This window comes from Lepidochelys kempii, chromosome 18 (assembly GCF_965140265.1).
Source record: "Lepidochelys kempii isolate rLepKem1 chromosome 18, rLepKem1.hap2, whole genome shotgun sequence".
Taxonomy (NCBI): Eukaryota; Metazoa; Chordata; order Testudines; family Cheloniidae; genus Lepidochelys; species Lepidochelys kempii.
Window position 1 is genome coordinate 3,623,250 of NC_133273.1, and position 25,462 is coordinate 3,648,711.

The 25,462-nt window shown below is 57.7% G+C and overlaps 1 protein-coding gene across 9 annotated transcripts in view; it reads right to left on the bottom strand.

Moving 5' to 3' along the window:
* Window positions 1-25,462, bottom strand: part of PHC2 (polyhomeotic homolog 2) — a 141,028-nt gene that overhangs the window by 10,143 nt on the left and 105,423 nt on the right. For 7 of the 9 annotated variants that reach the window (XM_073317239.1, XM_073317238.1, XM_073317237.1 and 4 more), the window contains 2 exons: window positions 14,484-14,944; window positions 13,984-14,149 (listed from right to left, as the gene is read on the bottom strand). In XM_073317239.1, coding sequence (XP_073173340.1) covers window positions 13,984-14,149; window positions 14,484-14,944 — 627 coding nt within the window. Of the gene's footprint in view, window positions 1-3,910; window positions 4,348-13,983; window positions 14,150-14,483; window positions 14,945-25,462 lie in introns of those variants that run through there. The other 2 variants (XM_073317245.1, XM_073317244.1) reach the window with 2 other exon arrangements.

The following is a 25,462-nucleotide window of genomic DNA, read 5'->3' on the forward strand; positions in this document are numbered from 1 at the left end:
GGCTGAGAGAATCATAGAACATCGGGGTTGGAAGGGACCTCAGGAGGTCATCTAGTCCAACCCCCTGTTCAAAGCAGGACCAATCCCCAATTTTTGCCCCAGATCCCTAAATGGCCCCCTCAAGGATTGAACTCACAACCCTGGGGTTAGCAGGCCAATGCTCAAACCACTGAGCTCTCCCTCCCCCCCTATACTTTGATACATGCTGGCACTGCAAGGCAGCTCTGTGGGCATGCAGCCCCAGCACGTATCAAAGTATTATTCACCGAAGGAAGTCTGCCTTGGACTACGCTACCCAGAATCCCTCACAGGAAGCACAGTGTGGACTCAGAGCAGCAGCCCCGTGATTTGCTTGCTGCAAACCTTGTGGTCGCAGCGGGTCCGGGTCCTAACCCCTACATGTCCGGAGAACAGCACAGGTCAGGGCAGGCCTGGTTCCCAGCAGAGCTGAGCCCCATGGGTGTGGGCCAACCCCTGCAAAGGAGCCTCTCTTGCCCCCATCAGCGCACCTTACGTCCATGGCAGGGGGAATCGCTGCCCGCTCCTGTCCTTCCAGCACACGCACCCTTTCCTGCCCCAGAGGGTGGCATTTTCTTCTCCCTCCCTCCACCTCCACCCCTGCCTTCCCAGCAAACATCAGTCATTAAACATTAAACACATGCAGCGGGAAGGGGCCCAGTGTGGCTGGGAGCAGGAGGTTCCCAGAACCGGCATGCGCTGGCTGGGCCCAGCCCCTGCTAGAGTCTCATTGGCTCCTCTTAGGAGAACAATGTGGCTAGGCTAAGGCAGGGCAAGCAGGCTGCGGTTTAACTTACTGCCCTGGGGAAGGGGTGGAATCGGGCTGCCATGGCTGCTGGGCATGGCCGCGGGCTGAGTGCTGGGGATGAGTAGGTGGGTTCAGACTGTGGGTGCGTGTGCAGTTAGCGTAGTGCACAGACTGTGCGAATGAGGGGAGCAGATGGGAGTGGGGTGGGCAGAAGAGATGGGGCAGCAGGAGGCAGCGGCGGGGGCTGAGAAACCTAGAAAAGTAGGGCTGGAAGGGGCCACTAAAGATCATCTAGTTAGCCCCCTCCCCCCAGGACGGGGCCAAGAAAACACCACCTGTGCAGAGTCCGCAATTAGAGAACCCCACATCTCTGCCTAATGGCTGGAATTGGGGGTCCTCCCCCTACTGCCCCCCACCCCCTGCAGCTGCAGCCCCACTCCCCTCTCAGGCTGGCCCCGCAGCCCCCGCCACATTACAGAGCAGTGAGCAGGACAGGGCACTCAGGGCGATGAGAGGAGAGCGGCACAGGAACCCAGACAGACCCAAGGCTCTCAAGAGGAGCCTGAGCACAGGCTAGGACCCTCTGTACTCCCTATAGCTCGGCCACAACCGGGTGGAGGAGGGACACTGGGAGGCTCCTCTCGAACACTGAGATCCTGCCCTCTTCCCCCATGGGGGCAGAAGGGATGGCGCAGCGCTAGCAGGAGAACATGACTAACGATGCAGGAGTCAGGGTCTCTGCCCATTGCCAAGGAGGAGGAATGACACTCAGCCCCAGAATGAAAAGGAAGATTGACAGGGAAGCCAGCTGAGGGTGGCTGGGAAGTAGCAACAGAATGGGGACACCAGAACCCTCTCTCCCCTCAGAGAAGGGTCTGTGTGATCAGAGGTCAGCAGGTGGGGTGACTAGAGATGCCAGAAGGGGGAACGGACTAAGCCTGGAAGCGGCTGGAAAGCCTGTGAGGTTGGGTGCAGCGCTCCGCATCACAAGGAGTCCATGGAGTCCAGCCCCAGCAGGGCCCCCCCAGACCATGGGTTGTGCTGCTGATAGGGCTAGACAGACAGACAACACAGACAGAGGAAGGAACAAACATGTTCAGGGTCATTGAGCGCCTTGAGGTTCCTGGGACTGGGAGCAAAGCAGGAGCCTGAGTTAAGGAGAACAATGGCCCCGAGGAGCCAGGCCAAGGAGGGAGTCCACATGCTTCAGGGGGTTTCCTCGAGCAAAGGCCAAAGGAGATGGCAGGTGGGGATGGAGAGATTTGGGAGAAATTCCCAGGAGCTGCTGGGCAAAGAGACGATCCAGGTCAAAGCAAGCAATGGGGCACCCCGGGGACAGGGAGCCCAGACCCCAGGGCAGGCCTCTCCAGGAACAAAGGATGAAGTATTAGCAAGTCCAGAAGCAGACCAGACTGGAGACTCCAGCTGCTCCAGCCCAGGGAGATCAATTGCATCAAAAGCCCAGCTGGGACCGATGCTGTTGAGATAAGATACAAGGCTCTGGCCACCCAGGAAGTGCAGTCCCGGTGCTAGGGGAGCCATGCTCTAGGGGAGACTCCTGCTGTGCTAAGGCGCTTGTGGCAGGGGGCAACCCTCTGTGTTGACATGGGGCATCTCTGCAACACTCCCCTAGGAGAAAGCAGCATTTACAATCGGAATGGCCACGGACAGCTCAGGCTGGTCAGTGCTGGGGGTGGGGTGACCTTTGTTTTCTCCTGCACACCCCTTTAACATCAGTGTCGTGTTGCAAAAAGTTGCCAGAGGCCTCCATGCACTGCAGGGGGAGTAGCATCATTCCTCCCTGAGCTAGCGTACCCCCTCCAGGAGCAAGAGGGGAGCTGTCTCCATGGCCCAATCATCCTTTTCTTTTCTGCAGAGGCTGCCAGACAAGTGGCCCCAACAGTGACAGCTGTGAGGGTGGATTTCTTGTCATGTGGACACCTGTCAGCTGAGACCCCTCAACTCGTTGCATATAGAGGCTCCTGAAGCTATTTGAGAGCAGCACGCCTCTGTCACTACCAGCCTAGGCTAGAGTCAAGACTCTAACCCCCCGAAGCAGCCAGCCCCCCTTCCTGCCACACAGTGAGTATTCCAGGGACCCCACCAGCCCCTCTGAGATCAGAAGCAGAAGAGACACAGAACAGGGATCCTTTGGGGCCTGGGAAAGCCTCACCAGAAAACCCCATGCTCACTGCCTCCCCCATCACCATCCATGCAGCAGCACTGCAAAATGCACTCTCACTACACTCTGCCAGGCTGGGAGCAGAGGGAAGAATGGGGCCTGGCACATGCCAATACTCTAGGCTTATGGACCAGGCCCTATCCTGCCCCTGCTCCCTGGCATGGGTTACAATGCAGCTCTGATCACAGTTTGGCAGCCTCAGCCGGGTGGCTTATTCACGCTCTATTTGGAGGCTGGTGTGAGGAGCTGGCTCTGGAGTTTTCAGCCACCTAGTTATGTCCAGGCCTGTAGTTGGTTGTGGCTCACTCTGCATCAGCACTGAATGCTGAATACTTCTGGGGCCCAGTGCCTGATGGTGCCGGCGCTCACAGCGACGGGTAAAGTCACTGGGCGCGACGGCTGCTCAGCACCTTTGAAAGTCAGGTCAGGAAGGTGCATGCAGACGGGTTCCAGCAGGTTCTAGATCTGGGCGTTGCCAGACAACCTGCTCCATCCGGATCTGGCTCTTTCCAGCCCGCCGGGGCCAGCTACAGCTTCCATCTAGCAAAGATGCAACACACGCAATCCACCCGCCAGCCTGGTCACCCGACCCACGCGAGCCCCAGGGCACAACCACCCTGCCCCCATTGTTCACACGCTGCGCAGCGCCAGGGGGCAACTAGTCCGGCCCGGGGCTAGCAGCCTCCCCCGCCAACCCCTTCCCCAAGGAGGCGGCCCCCCGGGCTGCTCGGAGCCCAAACGTCCATGGCCCCTGCGGCCCCATGACGAACAGCCACCGGCAGCTGGGCTCGCCCGCCCCGCGCGCCCGGGAGCCGAGCTCGCCGCGCGCCCGGGAGCCGAGCTCGCCGCGCGCCCGGGAGCCGAGCTCGCCGCGCGCCCGGGAGCCGAGCTCGCCGCGCGCCCGGGAGCCGAGCTCGCCGCGCGCCCCGCGCCCGGGGGGTCCGGCGCCCTCGAGCACTGACCTGAGCGACTCACAGGCGCGGCGGCCGGTCCCGCGATCCCGCCAGGGGGCGGCCCCCCCGGGGCCCCATCTCCGGAACTAGCTCTCGGCACGAACAAAGGGCCAGCGCCGCTGCCGCGCCCTGCGCCCTGGCGCTACGGCTGGGAGGGGAGCCAGCTCCGGCCCGGGGCACCCGGCGCAGCCTCCGGCCTCCCGCGCCGGCGCATCGGGGGAGGTGGAGACAAAGGAGCCGCCGCCGATGCCCCGCCGGCCCCGGGGTCGGGCTGCGCCTCCCGCCGCGCTGCGCCTCCCGCCGCGCCCTAGCTCCGCGCTGGCGCTCACAGGGCGCCCATCGCCAGGGCGCCCGCGGATCGGCCCCGGCCCCGGCTCCCGGCGGCGTCAGGCAGCGGGCGCGAACGGCCGCACGCCCCGGGCCGGCCCAGGCGGGGCGGCCGCGCTCAGCCGATCGGGCGGTGGCGGGCGGCGCAGACAATGCGGGAGCGCGCAGCCTGCGCGGGGGGGGGGGGAGCGGGCAGGGCGCGGCGGCCTCTTTGTAAGGCCGCCCGAGCCACGCACGCGAGGGCTGCCATTGGCCGCCCGGGCCCGGGCCCGCCCCCAACCCCTGCGCGAGGCGCCGCTTGCGCCCGCCCCCGTCCCGGGGGTTCCACGCGGGGCTGCGGGGCGAGGCCCGGCGGGCCGCAAAGGCGGGGCCGGGCGCGGGCGCGCGAAGCAGCCGCGGCGCCGCACAGAGCGCGCCCCTTTCCCCGGGGCCTGCGCGCAGCGAGCCCGGGGCCCTGGCCCTGCCCGGTGGCCACGCAAGGCTCCGTGGCTGTGCGGGGCCGGGCGTGGGCGGGAGAGGCAGCGGCCGGGGTGCCGGGAGGCGGCTGGTGCACAGCGCAGCACGGAGGCCGTCGGCTCTTGGCGGGGGTGGTGCGTCTCCGTGGCCGTGTAGCCGGGCTGAGGGGGAGCGGCGCAGTCCCATGCTCTGGAGGATTGTCAGCTGCGGTACTAGTTAGTGTGTTTAAAATTGCGTCACAGCCCGTAAACACGAATAAACGCTGCTAACACACACACACCGCACCCCCCCCCCCACAAACTCCCCCGCTGTGCGCAGGCACTCCCATGCACCATTCTCAAACACACTGCGCCACCCTAGGTGTCAAATCAGGCCCTTCCACAGGCAGCAGGTACATGCTGGAGAATTCCCTTATATCCTATCCTCTGTGGGTGTCACAGGGTGAGGTACAAGTCTGATGGCCTGAGCACAAGGCTGGGAGCCAGGGACCCCTGATTTCTCAACTCGGCCCTAACACTGGCTCCTTGTATAAGAGCAAAGCCCTTTGCTGCTCCGTGCCTCAGTTTCCCCACCTGTAAAAGCAAATGTTTGCGGAGTGCTCTGGACATGTAAAGTACTTTGTAAATATACTGAGTCCGGATATTTGTGTATTATAAATGTAATGGAGCCCTGTCTTTGGAATCCTGCCTTCCGATTGGTTCCTGCACCAACCTCACTGCCAGGAAACAACCCTGGCAAGCGGACACTGTCTCTGTGACAATGTGCAGTCCTTCCTACATAAAGAGGTTGTTATTTTAGATGAACAATAGTGACCTCTGGGTCAGGCATCACCTGGTTAAAAGGCCTCTGCTATCCCTATGCACTGCACAGTTTGGGTCATATAAAGCAAACCTCGTAACACAAAGAGAAACAGGTTCCATGGCTGAAAAACAACAAATATTAAGTCCAGTGGAGACAAATGTTTTTTAAACTTCCCCATGCAGCGTTTTCAGCCCAAAGGCTGCAGAGCTGAGAACCTCAAAGTGAAACTGAAACTGAGAAGTAACCAAAGGGCAGCACCAGATGCTAATGTTTGTTATTGCCTACACAGTGAGAGACACTGAAAGAGGGACAAATCAGAGATTTTACAAGCACTTTCCCTTATGACAGGTTTCAGAGTAGCAGCCGTGTTAGTCTGTATTCGCAAAAAGAAAAGGAGTACTTGTGGCACCTTAGAGACTAACCAATTTATTTGAGCAAAAGCTTTCGTGAGCTTCATCGGATGCATCAAATAAATTGGTTAGTCTCTAAGGTGCCACAAGTACTCCTTTCCCTTATAAAGATTTCATGTGGTTTTTAGCAACACACATAAAGAAACAGCTGTTTGCAATATACAGGGTGCCAGGGATACCATGAAATCCACCAGGGACTTAGCTATTGTTCTTGGTTTTATGTGGAGGGTGCCCAGAGACTATGGTGATGGGCAGCTGGATAATATCCTACGGGTTGGTCTATACTTAAAAGAGTTATCAGCGTATTTATGCCATTAAAAGCCCTAGTGTAGGTAGTTATATTGGTACAGAAGTGACTATACCGGTATAGTTGATGCCAGGTCCCTGATATACTGGTATACGCACTTTTATACTGATAGAACACACCTACACTAAGCGGATTTTGGTGGTTTAAGTAAATATCCAGATACACTGGCAAAACTTTTTGTAGTAAGATGAGGCCCTGAAACATAAAACCTTGGTATCAGAGGCCCGGTATGAGACCTAAGGCCTGAGCTAAAGTAATGGTTAAGACTTTGCTGACAGAAAGCAAAGTTAAGCTGCGAGCCAGAGGCAGGCCCTGCTCACAGAAGCTGACAAGGAAAAGGCTGATGTTGCATAGAGATATGCTGTTGCACAGACATAGATCTCAAGTGTACTGGATACCAGGACCGTCTACAAATGGCACAAGAACATTCTGATACCATCCACATAGATAATAAGGACAGGGGCAAAAGGCTAGTATGATGGAGAGAGTTGTTTTCTTCGAACCAACATGTACAAGGTGAGAGGCGGCACCTCACTACGTAGAAGGGTGCTGCATAATTACGTAAAGGGGTTGCACCTCAATACGTCAGGAGCGTTATGTAACTTCTTGTACCTGTGTATAAGATACATCCCTGGGGTGGTGTCTTTGTCCGGCCTAGGGGGCAGTGGAAAGTCCCGCCACTGACTGAGCTGAGTCCATTGCCAGGGAGTACAAATTCGTAGTATGCCCTGTAGAGTCTATAGGGAACTATCACTGTGCTTCGTTTGAGCAATAAACCTGGCCGACGTGCCTTCGTACCTTACTAGAGTCTGTGGTCATTGGGGGTCTCTCGGGGTCTGCTGCGTTAGCTATCTGCGCAGAGCTGGGACAGCACACAGAGGGAACACGCATGCAGCTGACTGTTATCATCACCAAACACGAGCAGAGCACCATACCGGTAGCTTCTGACAACACTTTTCAGTAGTGTAGACAAGGGGCTGGATTAGATTAGATAGATAAGGTCTATCTGAACTGTACTTGGTGAAGGACCTGAGGTGATGGGCAAATAATCTTGGTGACTCCCCAGCCCTGCAGCTAGCCCCCTGTGTAAATCACAACAGCTCACAGACTTTTCTAGTTGACACCCAGCTGCCCACTGGCCCCAAAGGGCCATTCCAGCAGCCAGGGGTAGCCGGAGTACGCAGGCAGTTTGCCCCCACCCTCTTACCCACAGCTGGTCTCTCACTTATGCCAGGGGAAAAAGAGGGGTGGCATCGTTCCATCATAGAGGTGTGTGAATTTCAGTGAAGGCCTGATTCTGAGTTCACGTACACCTGTGTAAATCAGGACTAACTCCCATGAAGTCTATGGAGTTAGACTGGCATAAGGGAACTGGACCAGGCTATTATGTCCTGTGCTTTTGGGTCCTTCAGAACGGGAAGCAATGCAGCAGCGTGAGGAAGTAATTCTTTATGTTGTAACTACAGGTGGGAAGACATAGAATACATGAGGATAGTGTCTACCCAGAAATCACATTCTGTCCCACTCCAGCAATACAGAACAGCTTGGAAGCTCAATTCCCAGCTGGTAACTGACAAAATCACTCCTCGCTTTTGGGTACTACATTTGCTTCTCTCCACTCCACCAGCATCTCTCCCATTCTCCACGACTTTGGTGAAAAACAGGTTCTTTAGCTGGTACCTCATGGGGATCTAAACAGGCAGAATATAGCCACCCAGGCTGGAGTGGGACCCTGACTCCCTCTGTTGCAAAAGGATTCAGCTGGCCACCACAGGTTATTATGGGCTAACGCATCAAACTCTCCTGTCCTTTATGCTCCCGCCCTGAAGAGGGACAGTGTGGAGGTGCAGGAGCTTTTTCCAAATTACGCTGGACTGCTGAGTCCATACCAGGCTCCAAAGAGGAGGGCACAGTCCAGAGTTTTAGGCTCCAACTTGACCCTTAGGAGCATCAGTTTGTGACAGGAAAAATCCTCTGGATTCTCTGGGCTTGCGTCTGTTGCTCCCAGCTCCTTTATACTGTTTTGGAGGCAAAAGGGGACCTGAAGGTGCCCCAGGGAAACCCTTCTGCATGGCGCCCACCTCCCTCCAGCAGAATGGAATGTCCGTCAGGACTCTAAGCCAACTCCTTTCCCAGCCTGTGCTGTAAGGGAGCTGAGCAGGCATGGAGGGGTGCACCTGGAGTGCTCCAACTGTTCTCTGCTGCCCGTGGCCGACACTGGGCTGTGGGAAATGAGAATAAATCAGACTGGCCCTGAGGCTGCTCTACGTTACACCAGAGGCTGGGCATGGCCAGGAGTTTGAGAAGCAGGAACGTGGCTTAAAGCCACCTGTGCCCCCGCCCCATCCTGTGCAGAGGAATGGGGTAACATGAATTTCCCCCTCAGCATTAGTGGTGGCCCCTCCAGGTCCAGGATGGAGCACATCAGGGGGCTGAAGAGACAGCACTGCAACCCCTGCTCTCCCCAGGTCCATCTGAGCCTGATCTGCCCCCACTGGCTTTAACCTCATGCTGCATCCCCCTCCAGGCCAGATAGGCCCCCAAGCAAACTGAGTCAGTCAGAAGGGAGCTAGCTAGGGCTGGTGTGTGGCGGAGGAACCCTGGAAGCACCTGTAAGGATGTGCAGCTGTGTGGGCTGAGCCCCTACTGACAGGCTCCCCCAGCAGCCAGTGGTGGGGGGAGGGGCTGTCAATGGGATCAGAGGGCAGATTTGCATCAGTCCCTGCATAGGTTGCACCTGAATTCAGCTGTGAGCTCAGCCAGCCAGCCGGGCCGGGGATGGGTTGCTCCATTTTGTTTGTCTGAAGGCCCAGCAGCTGCACCAGGAGCCTGTTGCCCTTCAACCCCAGTGCAGGCAACCTCCCCCGATGCATTGCCCCCACCAAGGTGCCTCAGCCCTGCCTGAGAGGGGAGCTCAGTCCTCAGCCTTCTACTGAGGCTGCCAGCAAGGGTAGGCCCACCAAATGAATTTCCCAGAGGCCCCTGGCATGGTCAGATGGGAATTCCCTGAAGCCACTACACACTGGGGCTGTCCTTTGTAACTCAAGGGGATTTGTGAGCCCAGCTTCCCCGTCCATGGGCCTTCTAGGCCCTGGGCTCTCCCAGCTGGGCTATGCAGCACATGGCTGCAGGCTGGGCAGCTCCCCAGGGAAGTGGGGTTTTGTCTCAAAGGGTAGCTACTCTGAACGTGCTCGCTGATTGCTGGAGACACACAATGTTCAGCCCGTCTGCTATTTTGGGGCTGTGGTTTGGAGTTCATTTGGATGGATTCTCGTCAGGATGTGGGAGCCCTTCAAAGAACGGCCCAAGGCGGTGGGAAGTGGTAGAGCTGACTCTCAGCCAGTGCCCCAGCAGGACCTTGCAGGAGCTGGGCTCTTCCAAACAAGACATGCACCAGAGACTCTGGCCACTCCTCAGTGCAGGTCCCATGGCACTTTGCATGAGCATTATATTAGCCTGGGCATCCTGGCCAAATTCCACATGGCTACCTATAGCCTGCCTCCCTACATCTCCAGGTGCAGTTTCAATTCACTGCTCTCTTCTACTTTGCTTCCTGTTCTAAACTATTGTGGAAGGACTCCTGTGAACTGACATGTCCCACCCCAGTCGCACCTGCATTTCAGTGCTCACAGATGTAAAGATGTACAGATGTAAAGGAGTGATTGGAGTTAGGGACTGAAGTCACGAGTCTTGGGTTCTCTTCCCTATCCGGGTTCACTGTCTGGTCTCAATCAAATCACATCCCTGCTCCATACCTCAGTTTCCCCATCTAGAGAATGGGGATAAGCCTATTTCCCTGTCTTGCAGTGCTTTGGGATCCTGCAGGGTGCTATAAAAAAGCAAGGTGAATGGGTGCCCAGGGCCCTGCCTGAGCATGGGAAGCCTGCAGCCTTCAAAGTTGCTGGCAACAAAGAGTGAGGACTTTCCACACTCCAGGACTCCTACATTATTTGCAATGGGGACAGGCATCACAGGCAGGAGCCCGTGCTGGGGAATACCAGGCTAGCTGGGGATGCATGTGGAGCCCACAATCATCCTATCCCTGGACTCCAACCTGAGCAGCACTAACCCCAGGCTTCACTGATGTCCCAGCTGCGCTAAGACTCAGGAGGAATCGTAGGGAGACAAGGGCCTCCTGCTTTCCTGGCACGGTGCATCCAGCGCTGATTCCAGCAATTCTCTGGTCTCTGCTGGGCAGGGACGGGAAAAGAACTGTTGCCAAGAATAAAGGGAGTGGTTGCTCCATGGTAGTTCACGCTCTGGTGGGACCAAGGACAAAGCACAGGCCTAGACCAAGCGTGGAGGGGGGATGAGGGAGACTGGGTGTGTGTCTTTCACAGAGATGGTGACTGCGACCTGACCTCACCCCAGCTCGCTCTCACCTGCTCTTTGCTACCCAGGCCCAGCTGAGAAGCAAGCTCTCCTGCCTGCCCAGATGCCATGGCCTGAGCCTCGTGCCACCATTTACACCAGTGCACAGTGGGGGTGAAAGGCCACCAGCCTAACCTGGCAATGTCTCCCCACACTTTGCGTTGGGCCAAGCTGCAGGGCCACAGGGAAACACTGTGGAATTCTCCTCCATCGCAGATCCCCATGCAGGGGCACTCTGCCCCAGTCTGTGCCAGGTGTGCCTGGTATGATCCCTTCTGTGATCATGCCTGCACACTGCCCCAAACACCCTTCACCCCACATGCACTACCCCCCATGCCCACTACAGCGGGCAAAGTATGGGAGATGGAGTCACTGAGGCAGTTATGTTTCAACATGGGAAAATGACATGGAAAACATTCGTTTGTTGAATAAATGATCAAACCACATCTGCACACAAGAGCTCTGCACACCCCAACTCCCAGTGCATAGCCCCACAACAACACCCATTCACCCACCCAACCCCACCCCTCCATGACACACCCCTGCACAACCCAACACACTCCCAGCACACAACCCCACAACCCAATACATGCCCACCCCCCCACGACACACACCCTCATGGTACATCCCACAGGCTCCTCCCAAGGAGCATCTGCAGCTGTGAAGCCCTGTCCCCTCCCGACAGGAGCAGGAAGATGCTGGGCCATAGGAGGCTATGGGGATGGATTCAGCCCAGTGACCCTGACAGATGGGTCCATGGCTTTTCCAGTCCAGGAGAATATTCCAGGGGCGTGGCGTCTCAGAGGAGCCTGGCTCCACTTAGCGGGCAGATGGCATTAATGAGGCTGGCCCCATGCTGACTATGCCCCCGGCACTTGGCATTCGGGGGCTGACTGTCCGGGAGAACGTGACGTTTCCACCCCCAGCTTGTCTGCTGACTGGCTGCAAGTCAGATTGTTCAAGACAAGCCAGGGCTGGGGACGATCAGACATTGGAATAAGAAGAATGACTGGGTGTGGGGAGAGGAGCCCTCCTGCCCCCGGCGTGTGGTAGCCCCCCACTGACGGGGGTGGTCAGATAGCTGTGGTTCTGGCTAGTGACACTAGACTGGACAGATCTAGCCTGACGGCTCCTCTGACCATTTTCTGCCCTGTGTTGTTCGCATCCCCTGACCTCATTGCAGCACAGAGGGTGGCTGAAGTCTCCTGCCACATACCTGCTATTTGTGCTGTTGCTGCCCATGGGCCGGCTGGTCAGTTCCCCACTGGCTCCCGTGCCCTGGCACAGTGCTGCAAGGGCTGGGCTGGGAATGCGGAATCTGACCCCCAACCTGTTTGCATTGGAATTCTAACAAAATAAAATCCTGACAAAGGCTCTGGCTTTATAAAACCAGCCAGATTGGAACGTGGCGCCTAAGGAGTGCGGCAGCACCCTGCAATGATGTGCCCTGGGCATGTCTCTGCCTGGGCTTCCTGCCTTACAGAGAAATGCTCCGTGCCAAGCCGTGCCCAGCTCAGGGTAGGGAGCAAGGGATTCGTCACAGCTCCCAGACACCAGCTCACAGCCAGGATGCAGGAGGCCTGGGGTTGAGCTGGGCCTAGGTCAGGTTCCCCAGGCTGGTTCCGCCCCAGCCAGTAGTCCTAAAACAGCACAAGGCTGGAAAACGGGAACTTTCTCAGCTGCCAACTGCGGGTTCAGAACAGCAGTGCTCAGTGCAGCTTGACCAGATGTGGCTATAGCACCTCACTCTCCTCTCTTGTGTTGGGAAACATGCTGCTGGAACCCACCCCTCTGAGACACTTCCACAGCTCCCATCAGCACGGTGCCCGTGGTGCAGGGTGAACAGGGCCGTGGCTCCCCAGAGATGGGAGCAGCCAGCTCTCGGGTGCACCTGCACCAGTGCAGCTCCCCTGTAAAGGCAGGACCAGCATCACCAGTCAGGGGACCTGCTGCACCCCTAGCATTCCCTGGTGATGGGGCTGATGCCACCACCCATGCAGGCCGGCTACGTTGCCATCCTTACAGCCCGGGCATGCCAGCCACAGCACTGGGATTCCCCGCTGGCGTTACTGCCCAGACACACATCATGCTGCTGGCATCGCAACACAGGCAAGCCACTGCATGACTGAGTCACTGAACGGGGAACCGGCCACAGCACCAACCATTAGTGCTAGTCACCCCAGGACACCTAGAGCCATGGTTCTGTCTCCTAGCCGGGCAGGCACTGACTGCTGATGGTGTTTGGAGGGCGGCAGGAAGAGTAACCCCTCCTCTAAGAACCTGCTTTGCACCAAACTACCACTGCTCGGGGGCCAGCCCGAAGGACTTACCCCTGCCAGGTCTGATGCCCTGGAGTCTGGGAGCTGCCCCTATCTGCGCCATACACACAGCGAGAGCCTTCTCCTCTGCAGCTCCTGCCAATGGCAGCAGCCTCCGGTAGCTCTTCACCTCGTCCTCCCTGCACCTCTTACCCCCTGTGCAGGCACTCCTCTCTCTCCACCTGGAGCTCAGCCGGAGAATGGGGCACAGGGGGATCTACATCCCCTGTAGGCTGAGCTGCTCCCTCAGCGTGAGTCAGAGAAGGCTGGGTGGCCTATGGAGATCCTGGTGGTGGCACCCTCTGGGGCATCACCTGTTGGGCTGGGCACGGGGGGGGGCCCACATGCAGTATTTTTACGCCTGGGGCATTCTCCCCTGTTCTGATTCTCTGATAGGCCCTGTGCACTGCTGGCGTGCACATGGGGATCCAATGGGGAGTGAGGCTGCAAAAACCACACCCTTGGGGTGTGGTTTATTTCCAAGGTGCTGCCCAGAACACACTCAGGAACTTATAGAATCATAGAATATCAGAGTTGGAAGGGACCTCTGGAGGTCATCTAGTCCAACCCCCTGCTCACAGCAGGACCAATCCCCAACTAAATCATCCCAGCCAGGGCTTTGTCAAGCCTGACCTTAAAAACGTCTAAGGAAGGGGATTCCACCACCTCCCTAGGTAACACATTCCAGTGTTTCACCACCCTCTTAGTGAAAAAGTTTTTCCTAATATCCAGCCTAAATCTCCCCCACTGCAACTTGAGACCATTACTCCTTGTTCTGTCATCTGCTATCACTGAGAATAGTCTAGATCCATCCTCTTTGGATCCACCTTTCAGGTAGTTAAAAGCAGCTATCAAATCCCCCCTCATCCTTCTCTTCCGTAGACTAAACAATCCCAGTTCCCTCAGCCTCTCTTCCCCCCACGCCCCAGCTTCACCCTGAACACTCCCCAGCAATCCAGCTCTGCCCCATTTCCTAAGCAGGGCCCTGCCCCTCCACTTTGTCTGAGCCAGGACGCAAGATGTCTCAGAGCAGGGGGCAGTCAAGGCAGCCGCTCCTGGTAACACCCCACTTACACAGCCAAGGCTCCTTACCATGAGTAGGGGGCCTGTTGCCCTCAGAGACCTCTGGGTCCGGGGGTGCAGCTGGGGGCATCAGGGCAGCCTGCGGCGGTGGTGGCAGCTGAGCTGGCAGGCTTTCCGGGTTCTTATCAGCAGGAAGGACGTCTTTCCTGGCATTCTCCTGGATGCTGAGCTGAGGCTGTCAGAGCGGCAGGGGAGAACGAGAGTGTAACAGCAGCCAGTGCCCTGAGTGATCCCAGGGCTCCTCCACACACAGGCAACACGTCGCCCAGCAATGAAACGAGCGCCTCTGGGGTGGAACGTGGTGGCTGTTTAACAGCGCACAGAAACATCCCACAACAGTTGAGGCCAGGAAGTGAAGAAGAATCCTGTATCCAGCTGAGGGAATCAAACATTTACAGTAAGATCCCTACATTTCCTCCTCCGAATCACAGCCAAACCCAAACCCGGGACCAAATCTCCCAATGTCCCCCAGTGGCTGGCACCACATTCCCCGGCCATGCCACACTCACCGTCCCGATGGCTGGCTGGAGCTGCAGGATCACAGCTGAGGCATGCTGGAACTTGCGATGAGTGGCATGGTTCAGGCATCCGGGGTGTCCGTTCTGAGGCCCGCCCTCAGGCGCTGGCTGGGCTGGGCCCACGGCTTGGAGCCCAGGGGCGTGCAGAGCAGGCTGGTATGGCTGGTTGGCACTCGGCTTGTGTTGACTGGAAGCCTGGCACTGCGGTGGGTGGGCTAGAGGGGCTGGGCCCTGTGGGGCGGTGGGGCTCTGGCCCTGCACCTGCAAGCTGGGCTGCACCGCCAGGCTAGGTGTGGGCGGGGGCAGTGGTTGCAGCTGGGGTGGGGTGTTGGCACCGCCCTGGATGAGCTGAGGCTGAGACCGGGGCTGGAGCTGCTGCTGCTGGATCACAAACTGGTGCTGGATCTGCTTCTGCTGCTGAACGAGCTGGTGGGGCTGCAGCTGGGCGTAGGCTGGAGGGGGAAGCACAGCACAGAGCTGTTCGTCACGAGGCCGTCGCGCTCCCAGCTGGGCAGCCCCTGCTCACGCTCACGGAACGTTGGCCTCTTTGATCCAGAGACACCGGGGCTGGCCACGCCCGCCAGCCCCCTCCAGCTGCACCGGGGCACGGCCACCCCTGCCCTCCAAGGTGCCCAGGCACAAGGTGCCTCGCCCCTTCTGTTCCCCTCCCCCCATGCACAGCCAGGGCCAGACTCCCCTTTGGGAGATGCATGAGGTGCTGGACCGTAACTCCGGTGGCTTTATTGTGTCTGCCTAAGTGGCGTGCCCCTCCTTTGCTCCCCCAGGCACATGAGCAAGGGGCAGGCAGGCAGGGAACTGGCATGAGGGGGAGAGCACAGGCCCTGTGGCGTTTGGTCTCCCAGGAACAGGGACCTTGAGCCCCCTCTGACTCCGTGTCACCCATGGGGACAGAGGCCGTTTGCTGAATCCTCGCTGCTGCCACCAGGACCCTTCCCTCCGGCCTCCTGGCCCCTCAGGCTGGTCATTTCTAGCCCAGCTGGTTGGAAGGGAAAGCTTCGGGATGTGACCTGCTGCGTGATGCGTGCCCGAGCCTGCAGGCTGGAACACGAGGAATGGGAACTGGTCCGCTCAGTGGATGTTCACTCTGATGCCTAATGATATCACTGTCAACCACAAAACACTTTGAAATAAGTGGCCATCCTGCGATTGTGGGCGAAGCTTGGGCTTTGGGGTGGAGCTTCAGTACAGCACAATTCTGCCTCCTGCCTAAAATCTCTCTGCACGTCGGAAGCACAGGTCTCTCTTGGGTAGGGATACAACGGGTCCCTAGGACTCCTGAAGGGAAAGTGCTGTGTGTTGGTGAGACCCTGCCCCATTCCTGGCAGAGAGGAAGCGCTCAGAAAGCAACAGGGTAAAATGGTGCCTTTTCCCTCATGTCTCGGCTCCCCGATGAGCCGGCTTCCGCAGCACAGACACGGTGATTCCTGCCAGCCCTGCAGCGGATAGTGCAGCCACCGGGGAGCCAGCTGGAGCCATTCTGCCTTCTGCACCATCACCTGGCTGCTGGGACAGGTACCGACTGCAGAGTCCATTCCCCAGTGAGGGGCAGAGGCTGGATAGACTAAGATGGGATTGCGGACCCCAGGGGGAGCCAGCCATGCTGGACAGCTAGGAACATTCCCCAGTGACTTGGGAACGGAGCCCACTGGAACTGGAGCCATGAGGGGGGAAAACGGGATCACACGGGGCATTTGCATGGCTACTTGGCCAAATGTAACAGCTGTCAGGAGAGCAGGGCATTTAGCACAGGCCTGTGAATGGGATGCTAACCTCAGATCTGTTACTTCGTGACCTCGGGCAGGTCAATGCCATGGTCCGTGCCTGTTTCCCTGATTGCAATGGGGATAACAATGCTGTCCTCACCCACCAGAGCTAAGGGATCTCGGGGTGCTTAGAACAGGGCTGAGGGCTCATCTATGTGCCAGGAACCCACTGTCCAGCCTTCCTCTCTCAAGGGCATTCCTCAGGCACCCATTGCCTGGGCATCTAAATGGAGGACCTAGAGCTGAAGTGGAGGCCTTGGGGATGGTTTTACACACAGAAAGGAACAGCTTGCCAGGTGGGTGACACCTGGAGACTGGCTGTTTACAGCGGGCTGAGGGGCCAGTAGGGGCCTGGTACTGGGAGAGCTCTGGCATGCGGTGATTCTCAGCCAGCCCAGCCTCCCTGGCAGTGAGACCCACTCCCAAACTGGCCTCTCGGACTGGGTCTGTGGGCTTGGGGCGGGGGGCTGGAGTGGGTGGAGGGAGCTGGCTCGGAGAGTGGGTGAGGGAGTTGCAAAGGGCCCACAGCTTCTTCGAGGAGGGCCTAGCAGCTGGAGCTAGAGATGTGGCCAGAACTGGAACCGGTGACCCAAACGCCCCTGTACGATGTGCGTTCAGAACCCACGGGCCCCAAGTCTGAGCCTGGAATGGAGCTTTGCAAACCCCAGTTCATCCCATCCCCATGGCTGGAAGGCCCAGAGGAGCCGAGGCTGAGCTTACATGTCCTCAGCAGCGTAGCAGTTAAAGCAGTTGTCTCTGGCCAGGCAGGGGCTTGCCCTTGTTTCAGGGTAGACCCTGCTGCTCTGGCCTTTCCCCTCCGGCTGCAAGCTGCCCACCCACCCACTGCACAATTATCCAGCAGCCAGGAACTAAAGTCTGTGCCGCTGCAGCAGATGGTCCTCAGAGCTGGAGCTCCAGGCGCCAGCACTTAGCGGGGGCCATTCTGCACCTCGGCCTGGCAGGGGGATGCAAGAGGGGGTCAAGACCTGACCTCAGGCTACACCGCAGCCATAGTAGCTCAGGGGAGCCCTTCAGGCCTGAGCTGAGGGAATGGGTTGGGGGAAGAAGGGGCAGGAGATTTTGGATTTGGTGTAGCAGCAGGGCAGGGCAGAGGCCTAGATCCAGTCCTCACACAACAGCCTGGGAGTTGAACCAGGGGCTGCATTGAACCTGCAGCCAAGCCCCTCAGCCCTCCCCAGCGCGCTCAGCTGCCCCCCAGTTGCAGAAGCCCCAGAGCAGGTGAGGTTGGCTTAGAGCCTGGCAGAGAACCCAGATCCACCCCCCCGCCACGTGATCTGACCCGAGCAGCTAAGGGAGAGGGACCTCCCCCCACCACGCTATTGTGGAGTGGGGCTATTGTCTCCTAGTCACCCCTCCCAGCCATCATGCAGGCTCCAGGGGACCCCAGGAGGTTGGCTGCATTTTGTGCCATCACTGACAGATCACGGGCTCACACTAGCCAAGCTGGTTTTAAAGGGGTCTCTCCACTTTGTGAAGTAGACAAACCGGTCCGGCAACCTACAATAGCTGGAGATGTGGGCCCAGGGAAAGGTCCCTGTCTGGGCACCACGTGGGGTCACAGGGATCTGGGGGAAGGATCCCTGTCTGGGCTTCATGTGGAGTGCAGAAGGGAGGCGTTTGAGTGGGAAGAGTCCCTCTCTGAGCTTCATGTGGGGCACAAGGGGCAAGTGTTGGGGGGCAGGGTCCCTACCTAGGCTCCCTGTGGGGTGCAGGGATCAGGGGGCAGGGTCCCTGCCTGGGGGTGTTATTTCACTGGCTGAACTGGTCTAAGCTCGACCAGCCAAAGCACTCCCTGGCTGGCTAAACTGTGGTTTGGTGAGGAGGGTTTGCTGGCAGAGCTAACCGGCACATCGCTGGTGTGGACCTAGCCAAAGTCCCTGACCCAGGCCCAGGAAGGAGCTGCACTGCCAAGTGCTCAAACTCAACCCCTTCTTCCTTCACCAGGCGAGACATCCAGCAAGGCCTCAGTTGCCTCCTGATGCTCCCAGCGCCTAGCCCCGGGGGCAGGCAGGTGCAGGTGCGTGGAGGGCAGGGGTTAGGACTGGGCTGGTTTAGGCCCTTTAGCTCTAATCCCCTCACACCCGCCCTCAGCTTTTTAAATGCAGATTTGGCCTTTCTGCTTGAAATGCCTACAAAAAAGAGGAGTTGCCATGGCAACCTCAGCGCAGGAGGGGCGATGGTGGTGTTTCCAAAGCTGCCAGGTCAGTGATCAGGGCAGGCGGGCTAGGTCCTGTCGGCCAAGCACAGATGGGGACAAAGTGGGGCCAGTGCCAGGGAGCTAAACCAGCTGCTATTTACTAGTGTGAGCGAGAAAGCTGGGGAGACCCTGGGCAGCTCCAGAACTCAGCACCCCACCCCCACCCCAGGCCCCTAGAGCTGGAGCTTTGGATCTCCATGGAGCAGGGCACTGGCCTCACTGCACACAGAGCCCCCATCCCCACGCCAGGCCCCCATCCAGAGATCAGCACCCCCAGCCCGCTGGGCCCTGACACTTTGTTAAAAACACTTTCACCCACCACTGTGGGTGGGGACACACTGCTCCAACACTCTCCGCTGCTGGGCAGAGCCCAGGGCTCTCATACTGTTTAGAGTGGGTCCCACCTGGCTGGGCCTCAGCCCCACAGGCTAGGTAATAACAACAGCGATGTAGCCAATCCACAAGCTCCTCGCTACACACAGCTAGTGCACACAACTTCATGGCTACAGCTGGGGTGGAGCTCACCACCTCCAGCCCCAAAAAACTCTCTGTATGAGAGTGTATGGGGTGTATGACACACAAGCAATGCTGATCTGTTCCAGTAGAGGGCAGTGACATACACACACACACTCTTCATTAGAATATAATTAGCATTTCCGAAGCACTTCGCCCGTTTAGATCAAATATATGCCAAATCCATTTTAGCCTCCAGCATTTTCTCACCATGTTTAAAGCTGCCCCATAGAATATCAGGGTTGGAAGGGACCTCGGGAGGTCATCTAGTCCAACCCCCTGCTCAAAGCAGGACAGATCCCCAATTAAATCATCCCAGCCAGGGCTTTGTCAAGCCTGACCTTAAAAACTTCTAAGGAAGGAGATTCCACCACCTCCCGAGGTAACACATTCCAGTGTTTCACCACCCTCCTAGTGAAAAAGTTTTTCCTAATATCCAACCTAAACCTCCCCCACTGCAACTTGAGACCATTACTCCTTCTTCTGTCATCTGCTACCACTGAGAACAGTCTAGAGCCATCCTCTTTGGAACCACCTCTCAGGTAGTTGAAAGCAGCTATCAAATCCCCCCCCCCCCCATTCTTCTCTTCCGTTGACTAAACATCCCCAGTTCCCTCAGCCTCTCCTTCTAACTCATGTGTTCCAGTCCCCTAATCATTTTTGTTGCCCTCTGCTGGACTCTTTCCAATTTTTCCACATCTTTCGTGTAGTGTGGGGCCCAAAACTGGACACAGTACTCCGGATGAGGCCTCACCAGTGTCGAATAGAGGGGAACGATCATGTCCCTTGATCTGCTGGCAATGCCCCTACTTATACACCCCAAAATGCCATTGGCCTTCTTGGCAACAAGGGCACACTGTTGACTCATATCCAACTTCTCGTCCACTGTAACCCCTAGGTCCTTTTCTGCAGAAATAATATCATGGGGTTAACGTAAGTGTAGTAGAGGTGCGTCAGCCCAGAACCCAGACAGTTTTGAGCGAAGGGAACCTTTCCCCTCCTTCCAGATCACCCATTTATTTTGCACGATTCAGCCTCAGAGTGTTATTAGCTACAGCTCTTGCTCCTAACCAAAGGTACAGAAAGATGCTGTGCAGCGCAGGCTGTGTGGTGAGTGCAGCAGCCAGGTAATCAAGGGTTCTGGATTCTGTGCCCCTCTTAGCTATGGATAGGGCTGTTCATAAGACTGGGTGGGACATAGCAATCATCTAGTCTGCCCAACTGTATACTACCAGCCATAGGACTGCTCTGACTTCACTTCTGTTTGAACTAGGGTGTAGCTTTGAGAAAAACATCCAACCTCGATTTCCAGATTTCCAGTGATGGAGAGTCCACCACAACTCTTGGGAAGTTGTTCCAGTGGTTAATTACCCTCCCTGTTAAAATCTGGCCTTATTTTCAATCTGAATTTGTCAGGCTTCAACTTCTAGCTAGTGGATCATGTTAGACCTTTGTCTGCTAGATTGAAGAGAACCCTATTTCAAATTTCTGTTCCCCAGGTTGGCACTATGGATTATGATCTAGTCACCCATTAGCCTTCTCCTGGACAAGCGAAATAGACTGCACTTCTTGAGTCTGTAACTACACGCAGTGGTCAGCTGGAGCTGGTTCGCACCGGTTTGCGCGAACCGATTGTTACATTTTGAAGCCGGTTTAGAACCGGTTGTTAAAGGGGTGGGTAAACTCCGGCCCGCAGGCCACATCCAGCCCGCGGGACCGTCCTGTGCGGCCCACCTGAGCTCTCGGCTGGGGAGGCTCCCCTGAGAATCCCTTTTTAATTTTTACTCACCCGGCGGTGCTCCGGGTCTTCGGCAGCGGGTCCTTTACTCTCTCCGGGTCTTTGGCAGCACAGGTCCTTCAGTGCCGCCCAAGACCCGGAGCAACTGAAGGAACCAGTTCTTCAGCTTTTGCCAGCTCATCACTGACTACACGGCATATTTTCCAATCCTTTAGTCGTTCTAGTGGCTCTTCTCTGAATCTGCTCCAATTTTTCAGTTTCCCCACCTTTGTAACATGATTCAAGGTTGTTGATGCAAAGAATTAACAAGCGCAGTAATGGTATCCCCTAATGATCACCGCAGCCAGGCCTCTCTGGCTGCAAGCAGCAAGACCCAGTGGTCTGGGAGACAGCATGCCACTTTCAAGCCAGCCAGATCCCCCCCAGCAGCTCCAAGCAACGAGGGATTTCTACAGGCAGCCAAGTGCCATCTGTTGCTCAGGGAGCCCCTCTGCCCACTTTAGCTCAGCCCACCTGAGCACATCTGCTGCTTTTGGCACTCTCAGCCCCAATTGTATTGCCCCATTTAACAGGTCTGCTTTGAGTCAGACCCCCAAATGCACAGCCTCTGCAGGGGGATCTGCTGGGGCTGCTGGCTCAGGTTTGCAGTCATTGTCTGGTCGAGCTGCAGCCCAGCTGCCCTCACAGCAGGAGGCATCTCATCTCCGGGCTGAGGCCAAACCCCACTCCTCACAAGAGCTCAGAGCCCATTGTCTCTGCTCTGGCTACTAGCCAAGGCCTGTGAAAGCCCCACCCAGGCTGGGGCCACAGAGACACAACCCAGCAGGCTCTGGAGAGGGGATGCCCCCCAGTGGGAAGGGCGGAGGGGCCCCAGCTCCCCCATGCCCATAAGAACACAGTTGGGGGAGAGGGGTCAGAGGGGCTCACACAGAGCTGGTTGCTGCTACCCCCCACCCGCCCACTTTGCCAGCTCCCTTCCTGCTGAGGCTGTTATTTATTTATACCCCACAGCAAAGCCGCTGTTTCCATGGCAACCAACAACCACGTGGCCAAAGCCAATAATAGCAGGAGGAGGAAGGGGAAGAACAGGGAGGGGGAGGGAGCCCTAAGGAGAACACAGGGGTCAGCATGGGCAGTGTGGGGTGAATGGAGAGCGTGGGGAGTAAACGGAGAATGGGGTGAATGGGGTCACACGGGGTGAATGGGGAGCGCGAGGAGTAAACGGAGAATGGGGTGAATGGGGTCACACGGGGTGAATGGGGGAGCATGGGAAGTAAAAGGAGAATGGGGTGAATGGGGTCACACGGGGTGAATGGGGAGCGCGAGGAGTAAACGGAGAATGGGGTGAATGGGGTCACACAGGGTGAATGGGGGAGTGTGGGGAGTAAACGGAGAATGGGGTGAATGGGGTCACACGGGGTGAATGGGGGAGCATGGGAAGTAAAAGGAGAATGGGGTGAATGGGGTCACACGGGGTGAATGGGGAGCGCGGGGAGTAAACGGAGAATGGGGTGAATGGGGTCACACGGGGTGAATGGGGAGCGCGGGGAGTAAACGGAGAATGGGGTGAATGGGGTCACACGGGGTGAATGGGGGAGCATGGGAAGTAAAAGGAGAATGGGGTGAATGGGGTCACATGGGGTGAATGGGGAGCATGGGGAGTAAACGGAGAATGGGGTGAATGGGGAGCATGGGGAGTAAACGGAGAATGGGGTGAATGGGGTCACACAGGGTGAATGGGGAGCATGGGAAGTAAACGGAGAATGGGGGGGTGAATGGGGTTGAGCGCCAGAGTAAGGCAAGTGCCGGGCGCCAGCCCACTTCAAGCAGTAGCATGTTCCTCATCTTCCTCCCGCCCACCACACCGGCCCCCTGTTGCCCCCTTAGGACAGGCCTGGGAGCTTTAGCTGCTCAGCGGGCCCCTCCCCATGCACCCAATTGCTCTGGGAGGGGGTAATGAGGGAGCCCCAAACAGAGCAGGAGCTGGTCCGAGATAAAGCTGGCGCTAGGCTGGTACTGGGCAGCTCTGGGCAAGGTGGGGCTAGGGATCCAGCCCACAGGGGGGCACGAGGAGTCGTTTGCATTGGGGAGGCCCCAGGAAAAGGTGCCTCCAATGAGGCAGCTGCTGGAGTCCCTGGGGAGTCCAGTGAAGGGCCCAATACACCCAGGGAGCTGGGCAGAGCTCAGACAGGCCACGTGGGCCGAAGAGGGGAGCCTGGGCCCAGGGACTGACACGGGGGCCTGCCTGGAAGCTGAACCACCGAAAGGCCCAGCCCAGAACACCCCACGGAGAGCACTTGTCGGAGGAGAGGCCAGTGGGTAATGGCTTCTGGGCACACGGCTGGCAGGGGAGAGGCCAGCGGGCGCCGGGTGGCAGGGGAAGAGAAGCTGTGGCAGCTGGAGACATGGGTCAGTGCCATTGAAAAGATGCAGCCCCAGCCTGAAGTGCAATGGGAGGATCTGTCTGCTGCCATGCACAGGGGTAGGCCGGAGCTGGCAGCACAGACAGCGTTTGAGTAGCTCACAAAATTCAGGCCTAATGCCCCTTAATTCCCCAGAAAATTCCCCCTCTCACACCATCCCCTGCCCAGGCACCCACCAGGGGTATACACAGACACCAGCCTGGCTAGAAAGAGCGACTGCAGGTTTGGGGGTGCACGATTCAGCTCCCAGGCGGCTCCGGGAGGCCCCTGCCCACCGTCCCTTATGCCCGACACGCTAGCCAGCCCCTCTGCGAAGGCATCTCAGGCCAAGCTCGTTGGGAGGCTTTGGCTCTGTCCCTGCTCCCGCAGGGGAAGCCATAGGCTTCCCTCTTAGCTCCTCCAAGGGCTCCTGGTGCAACAGCCATTCTCCTCCCTTCGCATCCAGGGTACTCACATCCCAGCGCTGAGGCTGCTCAGGAGCCTCTGATCTGGAGCTCTTCAGGTGGAGCGCCGCGGCGGCACTGTTATGTGCCCGGGCAATGCTCAGCCTGGAGCAGGGTCACAGGCTTTGCTCCACTCGCCAGGCTGGCACCTCCTCAGGGCTCATCTGGGGCTCACTCACCCCTGGGCTGACACCACCTCTGGAGGTCTCAGCCCCCTTTTCCCAATCTCACACAGCACTTCCTCTGTGTGCCTTGGCTCTGGGCCAGTTCACTGGAGTTCCTCCCTTGCGGGGGTGTCAGAGTCTCTCTAAACAAACTGCCTCAGGCACTCTTCAAAGTCCACCCCCCTGGCCGTGCCACCCCTCCATGGCTGGTAGGGGAAGCCAGAGCTGCCCTCTACACTGGGTTCTAGCCCAGGCACCCTACAATCAGCAGTTAAGGCCCCCGCGGCCTCACTCCTTGCTGCTCTTTTCCCTAGGTTCCTTCCTACTCCTTTCTCTTAACCCTGAGAGTGACAGCCGACTCTCTCCCCCTGCAGCCCCTTTCTGCTCTCCACTCCCTGGCTTTATACAAGCCCAGCCTGTTCCTGCCCAGCCGGGCACCAGGTTCAATCAGGGCTGTATGTCCAGCCTACAGCACACCCAGGTGCCACCCATCCTGCCAAGTAGCCCTTCTGAGCCATTTTAACCCCTTCAGGGTGGTGTGGGGTTAACACCCGTCACAGGCTGGAAAGGAACTAGCAGCCTACCTGCCCTGGCTGGTGGACGTTCACAGTCAGGGAGTGGTCTATGGCCAGTGCTCAACAGCAACTGCTTTCCCAGTAAGGGGATTCTGAAATGCCTGGTAAATGTCCCAACAGCCAGCGACCCTTAGCAGGCAGGTCCTTGTGCTGTGCCCTGGACAGCGCTTTCCTAGCATACGTGACTGTCTCCTTGACTGCAGAAGGCTGCAAATTAAGAGCAGCAGACACAGCGCCCTCACTTGCATCTGTCTGCAATGTGACTGGTGGCTGTGGATCATGGGAAACCAAAACTGGTGCTGACAGCAGTCTGCTCCTTAATTCCAAAAATGCTTCCTGCCATGCACCAAGTTCGCTCCTCCACAAATCCCTGGAGAGGCTTCGCTGTCATTGCAAACCCAGCAGCTAATCCGGGAGATGAAGTTACACCGACAAAGCGTTGCACCTCTGCTACTGAAGGTGGTTTCCACTCTGTGCAGATCAGAGCTGCCCTCGGCAGAAACCAGGCATCCCAAACAATGTTCCCTCTAATTTTTCTCATCCATGTGTGGAATGAATTTTGCTATGTGCACCAATATGGAGGCGATGTAGGGTGGGGGTGCGGTCAAGGGGTTCAGAGTGCGGGAGGGCAGGGGGTGAGGGCTCTGGCTGGGGGTGCAGGCTCTGGGGCGGGGCTGAGGATGATGAGTTCAGGGTGTGGGAGGGGGCTCAGGGCTGGGGCAGGGGTGCGGGGGGTGAGAGCTCTGTGGTGGGGCCAGGAATGAGGGGTTTGGGTTGCAGGCTGCCTTGGAGCTGTAGTGGGGAGAGAGGACTCCCCTCAGCAGCACCGGGGCTTGGGGGGGGAGGCATGTCTCCTTGCCGTGCTGCAGACCCAGGGCAGGGGGAGTTACATGCGCAGCCCTTGGTGGCCTCCTGCACAGCCATGCATGTGCGCATCTTAAAGGGAACTTAAGTCCCAAACACCTCCCCTGTGCTGCAGAGCAAAGGACACTGGGAGGATTTTGCTTTCAGGCTGACAATCTGCAGCTTCCAGCTTCCTCAGATGTTCATCCAGTGACCTACCACCAACTGGTGTCCTCCAGACACACCAGGCAGCAAACTCCTTGTAGTGT